General features: G+C 37.4%; 1 protein-coding gene across 1 annotated transcript in view; it reads right to left on the bottom strand.

Moving 5' to 3' along the window:
- Positions 1-16,157, bottom strand: part of LOC124595300 (xanthine dehydrogenase-like) — a 414,231-nt gene that overhangs the window by 294,794 nt on the left and 103,280 nt on the right. Inside the window, exons 3-4 of the mRNA XM_047133986.1 lie at positions 5,409-5,578; positions 795-955 (exon numbers count right to left, since the gene is read on the bottom strand). Of these exons, the coding sequence (XP_046989942.1) occupies positions 795-955; positions 5,409-5,578 (331 nt within the window). The remainder of the gene's footprint in view (positions 1-794; positions 956-5,408; positions 5,579-16,157) is intronic.

Raw genomic sequence — 16,157 nt, 5'->3', positions numbered from 1 at the left:
TCAAATGGAATTGTTCATAGGCAAACAATTGCACAAGTGGTATTTGAAAGTGAGTGTGCAGTCTAGATTATTCTGAAGATACTTAGAGCTTTTACAATGTTGCAGTTGTGTTCCTATCCAGGCTACACCCAGCTTTCTCATAGGTGAAACATACATATCTGCATTTTGATTGGATTTGGTTTTAGATTATTATTCTAATAGTAGTCTGTCAGGTCTTCTAGGTCTGTAGTCAGTTTCACTTCCACCTCCTCAAACATTCTTCCTAGAGCTGCAGATGCTGTGTCGTCATCAAAAAAGAAACCTTTTGTGTTTGTTCTGACAGGATGGTAATTGGTGAAGATACTGTACAGCAGGAGAACTAACACACTTATCTGAAGAAGACCGTTCTTCTGGACTCTCCACTGAATGTTCGTGCTGTTCATGGTTACAAAGAATCATCTGTTACGTAGTAAACATGTTTTTTAGTAAACATCTGTTTTTTAGTAAACATTAGATTAATTGCATTAAGTGATAATGCTTGGTGATGGTACCAACCACTCTTACAAGTTTACCATGGCTGACTGTGTCAACACTGCTATTGAACAACAAATGGGGTACAAGGGGAAGGTGCTTCCTTGAAGATCATTTCTTGGATAACAAGATACTGTACAGAATCAGGTGTAACATGGGCAATATTATGAGTTGGTGCTATTACGCACTTTATTTTTTTCATTAGTGTAGAATATTTCTGGTAAATGATCAAAGCCCATTTCAACAGAACTTACTGCCTTAGCTCCTATACATTCTCCACGTACCTGTACATATTCATGACCATACCGGGGGAGCAGTAACCACACTGTGTCCCATTAAAAGCTGCAAGTCGCTGTTGTACAGGATGATAGCCTGTTTTTCGATTTCCAATTCCTTCTATTGTTGTAATTTCCCATCCATGGCATGAAAACACTGGTACCAGACACTGAAAAATACATTAAGTCATCAGATACATGAATATGCATCATTATTTACTTGTATTCCAACATATCATATTCAACAGTAAAAAACATAGTCTGCACCAACAGCTATCATCTTAATCTTGTCAGCAAAATTGTGGTTCTATGTTAGATTAAGTGGTTGGTATCCTTTAGCACAAATTTAGGAAAGTAACACTGATGTTATGAATGGGTGGATGGTTACATGCAGTCACTTCTCTTTTGCCACACCTTTAGTAAAATGAAGAAAATTTAGGTGCTTCTGAATGAAAGTAAATACTGCTACTGAATATTGATTACCACTACAGAATTTTCCATTTCTCTATGGATACACAAGAGCTTCCAAAATTCTTTACAACTAAGAACTTCATTGAACTTTATTACATATCTAGCTGTTGAATTGCAAACATAATGATGTGACCAATTATAAAAACATTTGTAAATTGTTTACACAGAACATATCTTTGTTGTAAATAATCTAACATAATTCAAAAGGTTGATTTTTATAAAACAAGACTAAAATTAAACTTCATTAATTTACACAAAAAATACTTGTAACACAAAATGTGGGAATTAGGTTGCAAAAAACCTTCAAATGAACTCATTCCAAGTTGTTACCACATGTCATGCATGTGATGTATGAAATATGTAGTTAACTAACAAATTCTGTATCACCAGAAGAGCCTTTGCATCATTTTAAAAATAAAATCTGTGACAATCAGATGATTTATAACAATATCCACAATGCATATCCAGAATGTGCACCATCATCTTCAGATCAATAATCTCCATGATTGGTAATTAGCACAATAATGACATGTGTATTGGCCAGGACGAGTAAATTGGCCACCACCTTTTAACCTCTTTGGCACTGTCAGTTTTGTGGCAACAGATGTGTATACTTGTCTGCAGTGAAATGTTTTTTAATTTCTCTACTTCTGATATAATGTACATGACAAATTGATTTGTGCATAAAAAAAGAAGGAAAAGAATTGAATTGTGACAGTTAATTGCTACAATGCTGGTAAAATGTCAAGTTTCAGCCTTCAAAACTATGTGCTTATGAATCGCCCCTGTTGTGAAATTTTGTATTCAGACAATATTTAGTATGATGGTGCCCTGTTGGGCATAGTGTATTATGTGTATGGAACAAGTGAAATGTATGGAAGAAGCACTACAAACATGTTTTGCCTGAAGGAATTTTAAATGGTTGAATTTTATCCATGCTGGGAAACATGATAATTTAAAGACCTGCAGGACACTATTTCAATTAAAAATCTAAGTTTGAACTTTCTGGTTAAAAAATTGTGCCTGACTGGATTGCGTGGTTAAAGTATGGTTGAATCAGCTGTGTTTGTTGCATGCAGAGGTCCTAAAAAGAAAATTCAGTTAAATAAAAGTGAGAACAGTGGAAAATTGACAAAAGAATCTTGGATCTGCAAAACATAGATTTCTTTACAATAAATGTGGGCAGGTGGGCCATTGGGCAGCAGAGTGTCTCATGACAAAAACAGATAATTGGATCTGCATCGTTCAGTCTCACAAGAATGTTGCATTCTGTCACCTATTTTCAGTGGTTCAGTTGAAAACTGTGTTGAAGTCGAAAATTGGTACTGCATCAACGATGCCACAAATCACTTCACTGTGAACAAACAATATTTTGTATCATACACAAAATCTGCTGTTCCTCAAAAGATTTCAATTGGGAATACAGGTGTAAGGAAGTAGGCTCATGGACATGGAATGGTCAAAGTTCAAATGCAATAGAATAATGCCAAAAATGCTGAATTGAAAGACATACCTTTATGTTCCTGAAGCAAATGCTTACTTGTTATCCATAAAAGCAGCTGTATGAAAATTTTTTTGCATGAGACTTGATAATGGGAGTGCAAAAACTGAAGACAAAGTGACTGGGGAAATAATGATGAAGTCTTTATGTTCTTGACACATGTGTTATTAAACCTGCACAACCAGTTCAAGTGAATTTGTGCCATTGTCAGATATGCTGCAAGTTTATCATGAGAGATTCAACACAAACAACAAGTGACAAGTGTTTTGAAGCAGATGAACATCAGTGTGGATGGGTGCAAAGAAGAATTCTGCAGTGTAAGTAAATTGGGAAAAATATATCAATTGCCATTCTGGAATCAAAGGAACTGACTAGTGGTTACTGGTGAACAAATCCATGACAACACAAATGGACATATGTCTATAGAGTCCCCTGAAAAAGCACACTACTAGTATGTTTCAAAGAAAATTTAGCAAGTTTCATAAACTTTTCTTCCTGAAGCAGAAGAGTGAAGTCGGCACTGCCCGAGTAGAGTTCTGGAATGAAGGTAGGACAAGTGATCACACTATCAAACAGTTCAGGGCAGCCAGAGGAAAAGAGTTCGATAACAGGAAAATCTGGGAATTGTCAACAGAGGCCTAGAGCATTGCATTAATCCACATTACACACACAAAAAAATGCTGTTGCAGAAAGAGAAAACCACCCTACAGTGGTGTGTGCATATTCTGTGTTGAACACTAATAAATTGCCAAAAGAACTGTGGGCAGAAGAATGCAATACTGCTACATACATTTTGTATCACACTGGTCAAGTCCTTTATTGAAAACAAATCTCCTTATGAACTGTGGTGTGGATGAGCAATAGGGAACCTGAATCACCTGAGAAACTTTGGAACAGAATGATATGGACATATGAACAAGAATTTTTGTTCTAACCTTGAGGACAAGGCAGTACTTGGACATGAGGTTGGAAATGTGAATGACAGAGATGGCTTTATGATCTGGATTCCATCTCAGCAGAAGGTCGTACTAAGTCACAATGTAAAATTCAAAGTTGAAGCTGTATGCAGTCTGTGCACCAGTGTTATTAAATTTCAAGCTGCTCATGATTAAACCATTTGATGGAGTCAACTTAATCAAACTTCAATGAAGAAAAGGAATCAGAAAATGTCAGCCATGACAAGACAACAGAAAGTTTAAGAGAAGAGGGAGAAGTTTTGGATACAACATAAAGTTCCAGAGCAAGTCAAGTATTAAGTGTGAAATAAAGAAGCAAATGCAAAAAGAAGAAACCAGAATGGATGACCACTGGAGATTATGTGTAAGGCCAGTACTCCAATTAGGGACAAGTATCCAAGCTCTTATACTGAAGCTTTGCAGTCTAGCAATAAAAATCAGTGGTTGGGGACCATTCATGAAGAACTGAAGTCCCTGAAAGAGGATGATATTAGGCGATTAGTTGAGCATCCAAATGGTGCACAGATTTTGCAGAATTGATAAGTCTTACACAAGAAAATTGTAGAAAATGGAGAAGTTCTCTCCAAGGGTCAACTTGTGGCCAAGGGACATGTACAAAGGAAGGGAATTTACTATGAATAAACTTTAAGCCCTGTTGCACATTATTATATACTCGTAACCTTTTGGCAGTGGCTGCTGCAGAGAAAATGACTGTTACCCATTTTGACATCAAAACAGTTTTTCTAAATGGTGTACTAAGGTAGATATGTACATGGAACAACCTGAAGATTTTGAAGATGATACTGGAAGTGTATGTTTGCTGAAGGAAAGTCTGTATAGTCTCAAATAGAGACTGCATTGTTGGAACAGATGTTTCACAGACTTTGTGATGAAATCTGGGCTTTAAAACAGTATTGCCTGTATGTGTATCTTCTACCATGAGAGCAACAATAACTGTTTGTATATCATAATCTATCTTGATGACGGTTTTATCATGAGCACCAACAGAACAGATATTGATTTGTTCACGAACATGTTAACGCAAGAGTTTCACACAATAAGAGGATTTCTCAACAATTTTTTGGGTATGAAGATACAGCGAAATGGCGACAACTTGAGATGCTATGTAAAAGAAATGAAGTGCAGAAGATTAAATCCATGTGAAACTCAGTACTCACTTTTATATTTTTCTTTGGAGGAAGTGTTAACATTGAAAAGAAAAATGTGAACTGTATTGTCACATCTGTGTAATGTGCATTTTCATATATTTGTTATGAGAGTGCAATGGCATCTGTAAACCGGTAAAACTGAAAGTGTTTTGGTACCAGGTTATCATGTTATGTCTCTGAGGTATCAAGCTTTGTAAATCTTTTGTATTCTGTTTGCAGTATACATCATTAACAAAGGAAATATTCATAAATGATCATTCAAAATGCACATTATCACAGTTCCAGATGGCAGAAGGCCACAAGAGTGAATATCATTCCATCTAATGACTATCTAGCTCCTGCAGAAGCATATATTAACCGTAATCCAGTGCATATGTGAGAAAAGAAATTACAATTATTTGTGGAAATGTTCTCATTAAGTTCTACATGAAACATTTATCTGATAATAAAAATAACATTTACCATCTTACAAATACTGACAGAATATATTTTCATAACAATAATGATGTGATTAAGGTATACTCACTGAATTGACAGCTAAAGAAGTCTTCTTTTTTGTGAATGGGTGAACATATGCTGCATTTACTACACATGCACCACATCCTCCTTCACGACACATAACTTTTGTTCCTCTCAAATTTGCATGATCTCGAATATAAGTATTAAGAGATGTGTCAACAGGTACTTTTGAATCAACTAAAAAAAGAAAAGTAATTTTAAACAGAATATATTGTTTATTTTTTATGAAACAGTTCATCAACAGACAGATCATTGTTAGCTAATAATTCATTTGGTTTTGATCAGTATGGGGCAAGGCATGTTGTATCCTTAATGAAAGAAATTTTGAAAACTTGAAAAAGTATATACAGGTCAGTATTTAACCCCAGCTTTCTCTGCTCAAAACCTAATATTCCGATTTCTGTGGTATATATACATACACCGTAATAATCAACCAAACTACATGCACATCTCACTCTTGCATCTATGTGACAGGAGACTAATGGAGGTGAAACTAATGGAGGTGAGGTAACACAATGTTAACTAATCTTATGAGCAATGTCATTATGTGGATCAAACTCTGGGTAGCTACCAATAAAGCTAGATGTTCTGTATCAACACTGTCAGGCAAGAAATCAACATAAAGGTTCTTACAGATTTTGAGTTTGTATCATCACTCTCTTCAATACTGTTACAACTTAATACACCATTGTTGTTACTTTCTAGATCATCATGATTACAAGTTATTTTATTTACAAATCTACTACATTACTACAGTATTCAAAGAGCTATGCAGTGTAATATTTGTTAATATGTGTAGCTTGGAACTTCACTCTGGTACTGTGGAATGTAGCACTCTTATTTTCTTTAAGTTAATTGTAAAATTAGCCTGAAACTTCCATAGCATACAATGATCAAACAATTTTTTGGCACCAGGAAACACACATACCAAAGGTATTTGCAAGCTTTCAGAGCCAGTGGCTCCTTCTTCTAACAGAAGGGTTGAAGGGGAAGTAAGAGGGTTGAAGAAAAAGGACTGGTGAGGTTTCAGAAAAGGAGAGAGTTTGGAAAAGTCACGCAGAACCCCAGGTCAAGAGAGACTTACCAGATGGGATGAGAAGGAATGACTTTTTCTTTCATTCTCATCCTGTCTGGTAAGTCTTCCCTCAGTCAGGGTTCTGGACTTCTTTCCTTTTCATCCATCTGGTAAGTCTCCCCTGACCTGGGGTTCTGAGTGACTTTTCTCAATTCTCCCCATTTTCTAAACCTCACCAGTCCTTTTTATTCACCTCTCTTCCTTGCCCTTCAATCCTTGTACCAGAAGAAGGAGCTCCTTGCTCCAAAAGCTTGTAAATTTCAATACCTTTCACATGTGTTCTCCTGCCACTACTTGCTGAGTGGAGTTTTTATCTATCCAATTGCATTAAATATTTTCACTTCAATTATTTCGTTGGAATAATTTCACCATTTAGTACATCCAATCCATAACGGTGTGTATAGAATTTACCTCTTTTCTGTATGATTTTAAGAATTTCAGTGTAATATGGATCAAGGACGTTGCTGAGATGGAGTGGCTTGTTTGCTTCAGTGATGCATATAGCCTTACCATAGGGGCAACTACAATGGAAGGGTATCTGTAGAGATGCCAGATTAACCTTCTTTCAGTAGCTTCAGGGGCATAGTTTGGATAATTGACTGATCTGGCCTTGTAATATTAGCCAAGATGCCATTCTATGTTGGTCCTGCACACTGCTAAAGCAATGGGAACCTACAGACATTATTGTTTTCTAAGGATGTGTAGCTCTACCATATGGTTTGATGATGGACTCCTCTTAGGTAATAGGTTCCAGAGATAAAACTGTCCCTTTTTCAGATCTCTGGCAGGGACTACACAGGAGCAAGTCATAAAAATAAAAAAAAAGTGTCTGTGATTGAGTAAACACCCTAAGAAATCAAAAAGAATTCAGTAATTCCTGTTCCAAAGAACGTAGGTGCTGACAGGCATGAATATTACCTAACTGCCAGTTTCATAAGTCATGGTTGCAAAATACTTACATGAATTAGCTACAGAAGATTGGGAAAACTGATAAAAGCCAACCTCAGGGAAGATCAGTCGGGGTCTGGAGAAATATAGAAACATGTGAAACAATACTGACTGTACAACTCATCTTAATGGATAGGTTGAAGAGAGGCCAACTTACATTTATAGCATTTGAAGATGCGGAGTAAAGCTTTTGACAGTTTGGCTACAATATGGTTCTTGAAATTCTTAAGGTGGCAGTGGTAAAATACATGGAGTGAAAGGTTATCTACAATTGTTACAGAAACTTTGTCAAAGGACATGAAAGAGAAGTGAGGTTCACTGATAACACTGTAATTGTGCTAAAGACAGCAAAGGACTTGGAAGAGCAGCTAAGTGGAATGGATAGCACCTTGACATGGTTATAAGAAGAACATTCACAGAAGTAACGCAAGGGTAATTAAATGTACCAGAAGTAAATAAGGTGATGCTGAGGAAATTAGATCTGGAAATGAGTCATTAAAAGTAGTAGACAGTTTCTGCTATTTGGGTCAGCAAAATATCTGATGATGGCAGAAGTAAGAGACGAAATAAAACGTAGACAGGCAATAGTAAGAAAAGTATTTCTGAAAAAAAGAGACCACTAACACTGATTAGTGTCAGGAAGTCTATTCTGAAGGTATTTGTCCGGAGAGTAGTCTTTCATAGAAGTGAAATATGGATAATAAACAATCCACAAAAAAAGTGTATAGAAGCTTCTGAAATGTGGCGCTACAGAATAATGTTGAAGATGTGATGGGTACACTGGGTAACAAAGGAAAAGGTTATAAAATGAGCCTAGAACAAAAGAAAGTTACAGCACAATTTGATTAAAAGAAGGAGCTAGTTGAGGAGATACATACTATGGCATCAAGGAATATTCAATTTTGTGATGGAGGGGAGTGCTGTGGGTAAAAATTGTAGAGAGAGACTAAGGTTTGGAAACAGTAAGAACATTGAAACGGATATATGCTGCTGCAGTTATGCAGGGATGAAGAGGCTTGTGCAGGATAGAGAGTTGCATCAGCCTGTCTTCAGACTGAAGACCACAATAACAACATTCTAAATAATTGTTAATTTACTTTGGTGATTTCAACCAACTTACAGTTTTTTTTTTTTTTTTTTGCGCGTTATAATCAATTTTGCTGATTCCCAATTATACTGATGGATTAACTTTTGATATAATTATCCTAGAAAATGGAAAAGTTCTAATTAATTCCTTGTAAGGCCTACAATGGAATACAAAAGCAAAATTGTTGTAATAATGACTTAAAAATAATTATTTTCTTTTGTCACTCATGTGTTTATAAACAGTGCTTCATCAAAATACCACCAGAAAAAGGAAATCACTATTCAGGAGATTATAAACAGAGATTTATCAAAGTGCCGCCAGAAAAAGGAAATCACTAGTCACACAACACAGGCCATATAATACCCATTCGCTTGATTGTGACAGGCTTGGATGCTGGAAACAGAGAGTTGCTGCTGTTATTGAGTAACAAAAGTAGCAAATAAAATTAGAACCAACAGTAGCCAAATAAACTGTGATAGGGGCATGGGATGACATTTTTATCACAATAAAATGTGAGACATACAGCTGGGGACAGGCACAACCTGAGAAAAACTGCCACAACATGAACAGACCCTCCTTCCTCCAACCATTATATTTCTGATATTGGGAAATGAGAAGTATGGGCTACAATCTCTCAATATTCATAAGTGGAGTGCAGCCACATCTTCTAATCATTTCACTAACAGATGAGGCCAGGATCACAAATATTTATACATTTGTACTCCATTCCAACCTTACAACCTGGACCATGATCAACAAAAACCTAGATGGCTAAACATCGAGTAGAATTATTCAGTGATTCAATAGGATCCATCTTCTATACAGTGCAATTTTTGACTGGAAGATAATCTATCCTGAACAAATATTTTCTGTCAAATGATACTACAAGTTTTTCCAATTAAAAAAAAAAAAGAAAAGAAAAAAGCCAGATATCAGCATGCAATAGAGCAGGCCATACACAAGGTCTTGCAAAATCTACACATTTTTATCAAGTGTTTATTCAATAAATTTATGGAAGTTAGGCAGATATGTGAAGCTCACCATCAAGTATAATCCACATATATACCTCGGTAAAAACCTAAGAATGGAAGTAACTTTTGCATGAAGTGTCTCTGCCAAGTAACATAGTTTGAAGAAACTATGCTACAGCATAATACAGAAAGCACCCAAAAGAAAAGCACAATAAGACATACAGAAATGAGACTTTCATTCAAAGACTATAATTACACTGAAGTCAGTGCAATTTATGGTAGTTCCCTGGAGATTACAAAAGGCGGCACACAAATCCTAATAGGACGTGTGATAGCCACAGATGGCAGTGCAAGCTCTGCAATGTGCTCCCATGCTGTCCACAAGGCTAGACAGGTGTTCTTGAGGGAGGCTGTTCCATTCCTCCATGAGTGCAGTCAGTAACTGATGGATGATTATTGGTGCTTGTGGACTAGCTGCAGACATCTCCCAAAGGCATCCCACATTTGTTTTTATTTTATTTTATTTTTATTTTTATTTTAGATGTCTAGTTCCATATGACCAAACTGACAATCAAATCTCTATGGTCATGGAATGTATCAGCAAGTGTAATTACAACAGAAAAATAATAATAGATAATATAAAATGTTTGTGAATCCTAAAAAGATGATAAGGCATAAGTTCATACAAACGAAATCAACAATGTAACACAGGAATTAGCTTAATTTTTCAAAGAGCTCCTTGACATACTAGAAGGAATGACACATGAGATAACTCCTCAGTTTCAATTTGAAGGTGTGTGGATTACTGCTAAGATTTTTGGATTCTTGTGGTACATTACTGAAAATGGATGCAGCAGAATAAGCACACCTTTCAGCACAAGAGTAAACGAGGTGCATTCCAAATGCAGATTGGATTTCTGTTTAGTATAAAATGTGTGAAAGCCACTAATTCTAGGGAATAAGCTGATATTGTTAACAAGAAACAACATTAAGGAATATAGAACATTAAAGAATATATAATGTCAAAATATCCAGACTAACGAACAGGGACCAAAAAAAAGGTCCATGAACTTAAACTGCTTATTGCCTGAACTGTCCACTCCTGAGCCAAAAACACCAATTGAGATTGGGAAGAGTTATCCCAAAATGTGATATCATACATCATAAGCAAATGAAAACATTTTCAAGCTATCACTTACTTCAGATACTGTTCTAGTAGTAAAAATGGCAGCATTACATCTTTGAACAATATCTTGAACATGGGCATTCCGTGACAGTTTGCTATCTATCTGAACATTGATAAATTTGGACTGTTCAGCCTCACTAATCATATGCCCAGTCTGTGTAATTACAATGTCATGTTTTGCTGAATTGTGTGTTAGAAACTTTAAAAACTGAGTCTTGCTGTGATTTAGTATTAGTTATTTTCTTTTCTACAAACCATGAACTTATGTCTTGAACTGCACTATTTGAAACAGTGCCAGTGTTTCACAACGTCCTTTACTACCAAGCTAGTGTCATAAGCAAACAGAAATATCTGAGAATCATACTAGAAGCCATATCGTTTATATACAATACTGGCCATTAAAATTGCTACACCAAGAAGAAATGCAGATGATAAACGGGTATTCATTGGACAAATATATTATACTAGAACTGACATTTGATTACATTTTCACGCAATTTGGGTGCATAGATCCTGAGAAATCAGTACCCAGAACAACCACCTCTGGCCATAATAACGGCCTTGATATGCCTGGGCATTCAGTCAAACAGAGCTTGGATGGCGAGTACAGGTACAGCTGCCCATGCAGCTTCAACACGATACCACAGTTCTTCAAGAATAGTGACTGGCATATTGTGACGAGTCAGTTGCTCGACCATCATTGACCAGACGTTTTCAATTGGTGAGAGATTTGGAGAAAGTGCTGGCTATGGCAGCAGTCAAATATTTTCTGTATGCAGAAAGGCCCGTACAGGACCTGCAACATGCAGTCATGCATTATCCTGCTGAAATGTAGGGTTCTGCAGGGATCGAATGAAGGGTAGAGCCACGGGTCGTAACACATCTGAAATGTAACGTCCACTGTTCAAAGTGCCGCCAATGTGAACAAGAGGTGACCGAGACGCGTAACCAATGGCACCCCATACCATCATGCCGGGTGATATGCCAGTATGGCGATGACGAATACACGCTTCCAATGTGCGTTCACCACGGTGTCGCCAAACACGGATGCGACCATCATGATGCTGTAAACAGAACCTGGATTCGTCCGAAAAAATGAGATTTTGCCATTTGTGCACCCAGGTTCATCGTTGAGTACACCATCGCAGGCGCTCCTGTCTGTGATCAGCATCAAGGGTAACCGCAGCCATGGTTTCTGAGCTGATAGTCCATGCTGCTGAAAACATCGTTGAACTGTTCGTGCAAATGGTTGTTGTCTTGCAAACGTCCCCATCTGTTGACTCAGGGATCGAGACATGGCTGCACGATCCGTTACGGCCATGCGGATAAGATGCCAGTCATCCCGACGGCTAGTGAAACGAGGCCGTTGGAATTCAGCACGGTGTTCCGTATTACCCTCCTGAACCCACTGATTCCATATTCTGCTAACAGTCATTGGATCTCGACCAACGCAAGAAGCAATGTCGCAATACGATAAACCACAATCACCATAGGCTACAAGCCGACCTTTATCAAAGTCGGAAACGTGATGGTACACATTTCTCCTCCTTACACAAGGCATCACAACAACGTTTCACCAGGCAACGCTGGTCAACTGCTGTTTGTGTATGAGAAATCAGTTGGAAATTTTCCTCATGTCAGCACATTGTAGGTGTCGCCACCGGCGCCAACCTTGTGTGAATGCTCTGAAAAGCTAATCATTTGCATATCACAGCATCTTCTTCCTGTTGGTTAAATTTCGCGTCTGTAGCACGTCATCTTTGTGGTGTAGCAATTTTAATGGCCAGTAGTGTAAATAAGGAATAGGAGTGGCCCCAGCACTGATCCCTGGGGCACCCCCCATTTAACTGTGCCCCACTCAGATCTCACATCACAGCAATTCTCAGTAATGTGGAGAATGACCTTTTGTGATCTGTTCTTAAAGTAACAGGTTAACCAATTGTGAGCTACTCCCCGTTTTCCATAATAGTCAAATTTCTAGAGCAATATTATGTGATCAACACAATGAAATGCCTTAGTTAGATCAAAAAAGATGCCTAGCATTCGAAACCTTTTGTGTAATCCAACCGCTATCTCACAGAGAGAAGAGAACATAGCATTTTCAGTTGTTACACCACTTTTAAAACCAAACTGTACATTTGACAGCAATTATGTGAAGTGAAATTATCAATTAGCCTTACATATACAACTTTTTCAGTAAGTTTGACATATACTGATGGCAAAGAAATAAGTCTAAAATAGTCTACATTATCCCTTTCTCCCTTTTTTAAAGGGGCTTAATTGCTGAGTACTGAATTGTTTGGGAAACTAACCATTCCTAAAGGAAAAATTACGCATGTGGCTAAGTACAGGGCTAACACGTGCAGCACAGTAGTATTCTGCTAGATACTCCATCATATCCATGAGAGCCCTTAGTCTTCAGTGATTTAATTACTGACTCAATCTCCCCCATAGTCAGCATCGTGGAGGAGTATTTCAGATCTCAGTCTCAGAAAGCCGTTTTCCAAGAGAGTTATATGATTCCCTGTAAAAACTAAGTTTTTATTTAATTGACCAGCTATGTTCAGAAAGTGATTGTTATATGCTGTACATATATCTCACTTGTACATTTATACTACGTACTGACTTAATATCCTGCACCCTGATTGGGAAAAATACGTCTGCATCAGGTCATATGAATTTAGGAGACCTTCCAACATACTTTTTCTTGCACAATCACATAAAAATTAATACTGAAGTCACCACTTCAACTATTTTTTGGTAATTCCCTTAAAGTGAACCAAGAACCCTCTCTAACTTAAAGAAAAATGCTCTGAAGTCAGAGTGAGGGGACCTATAAATACCTATAATTAAAGTTCAGTTTACTAAATTCAATTGCCCCTACACAAAATTCAAATACCTGTTCAGTGCAGTGCTTTGATACATCTATGGACTCACATTGAATACTGTTTTTAAATACATGGTTGCTCCCCTACTCTGCAAAGAACTCCTTGAAAAACAGCCAGGTAATCTGTATCATGGTAAAGGAAGCCTCTAAACTGTCACATTATTTAAGTGGTTCTCTGATACAACAATAGTGTCAGAGTCAACATCTATAAGCAGTTCACTAACTTTACCTATGTACCTGTTATATTCTGATGAAATATGTTAAATTCTTCATGACTTGGATATCTGACTTCTTTGAAGGTCTTTCCTTAGTTAGAGATACTTCCTTTAAACAGGGATGCTGTCAGTTGACTTCTACCTAAAAAAGTTGCAGCTCTAACAGCAACTACTACAGGAATTTTCTCATGAGAGATCCCACCACCACCAACTACACTGTCACCTATAAGCTTTACCAACCACACCTTCCCATACCTATCAAGATGCAAGCCATGCCTAATGGAAAATGATCTATTGAGAGACTCAACTGGCACCACTACATTGTGAGCCATGCCATCTGCCATCTGGCAGGCCAGTCATGATGCTGAAATAGTTGCATGGAGTGGACATTAGTGCCACCAATTTGATTAGATAACTTTACCAGGTCACCATCTACATCATACCCCCCACCTGTATCAAGATTATTCCCTGCTCCACCCACTACCTGATCCTCTGTGTTGCATGGGTATACTGACCTCCAGAACTCTGAACATGCTACACTCTCCAGTCAACTTTATTGTGACATAGTACTCCTTCCTCATGTGCATCAGTTGGGGTGCATTTGGTCCTGACTTTATTTTTATGGGTGACAATGTGCGACCACATCGATCTGCACAGATGGAGGAACTCTTGGAATGAGAGGGTATTCGGCAAATGAACTGGCCTGCCCATTCTCCCAACTTAAATCCCATCGAGCATGTGTGGGATACATTGTGGAGATGTTTTGCAGCATGTACACAAGCACCATGACTATCCAACAGTTGTCAACCACAATGATGCAGGTATGGAATGCCCTGCCACAAGAAGTCCTTAGCAACCTTATGACCAGCATCAGAGTATGTTGCAGAGCATGCACTGCCTAATGACCATGGGACTATCATAAATATTGGTGACTTGAGTGTAATTACTGTCTTTGAATAGATGTGTCATTTCTGTTCATCTCATAAATTGTTCCTTTCAGTTACCTTTTGTACTATACTGTGGCAGTTCTTTCCATACATGTTCCAAGTTTTATCAAGCAATATTACTTGGCAGTGACACATCATGCAAAAATTATTTTCATCCTTAAGTTCTGCACACCAGTGTAGTTTAATTTTAAGTACTACTCTTTATTTTTAAACAATTATTGCATAGTGGTCTTTAAACTGCTGGAAAAGAAATACACAGATGATCAAAGAGTTCCCTTCTCATTGACACACAGATGATAAATTGGGTGATGTCAAAACAAATAAATAAAACGTGAATTTTTTGATTGTTCCGGAAGTTTAAGGTATCTTTTACGCAGAGTCTGACTGTCATGCAGAGGAGTGGGAATCACTTCCAGGGCTTTCCAATAGGTGGGAGGAATGGAATAGAACACACTAAACCTTGTGAGGCCATTTGAAGAGCTACTTGTGAGACAAATAACAGCTCTGAGGTCTGGAAACCTGACAGCTGCTACGAGAGTAATGTGCTGACACCATACCCCCCTATGCTGCATCCAAATGGTGCTATGGTGCTATATGGCAGAGACTGGCACACTGGCCACCATCAGGACTTGGCTGCAGAGTTACTAAGCACAATAGTTGACTCTTGGATGAAAATCACTATTCATGGAATACAAGTTAGTATCACATTACAGCAGGTATAATATGGTAATATACACAAAAGGAAAATATATATCCATGGAGCTTAATGAGTACTGCACTGAACAGCTCTTTCAGTGCTATAATTCAGTAACAGACTTGTAAACATACACGTCAGCAGTCCTGACAGTCTACAACCCCCAACAGAAAAGGTTTTAAGCTTCTATAGTAATTAGAGCAGTGCTAATAATACTTTGCAAAAATAACTGGGAAGTGATTGTATGTGGAAATTTCAATTTTGATTTAATCTTTGGTAGTTCTGATCAAGCACTCCTGGTGTTACTCACATCCAACTTTGCCTTGATTCATAAGTATCAATCCCAATAAGAGTAGGACACAGTGCAACAGCAATTGATAATGTATTTCTAAACTTGACTGTTTTTCTTGAAATAAATGGGAGCCCCATAATAAATGCCTTAACTGGCCATGATGGTCAAATGGCAGCAATGAAGCATCCCCATCGATTATGTTCAACTAAGAAGGGCAAAGTATAATTTCATAGAATTATAAATGCTGGTCCAGTTAGGCAACTCAGATTTCACAGAATGTAAAATAGTAAGAATTTTATGAAGGACACAAAGTACAGGAATAAATTTAATTGATTCATAAAAATATTCTTGTAACATTAAGTATCCAATTTTCCATTACAGAAGATCAAGGAAAATTATGGTGAATGCCAAGAATGAGGATGGCTCACATAAAATTTTTCTAAAGCATTACATG

The sequence above is a fragment of the Schistocerca americana genome, chromosome 2, assembly GCF_021461395.2.
Source record: "Schistocerca americana isolate TAMUIC-IGC-003095 chromosome 2, iqSchAmer2.1, whole genome shotgun sequence".
NCBI classification, from domain to species: domain Eukaryota; kingdom Metazoa; phylum Arthropoda; class Insecta; order Orthoptera; family Acrididae; genus Schistocerca; species Schistocerca americana.
Note: the sequence above shows the minus strand (reverse complement) of the source record. Positions and strands in the feature narration are given on the sequence as shown.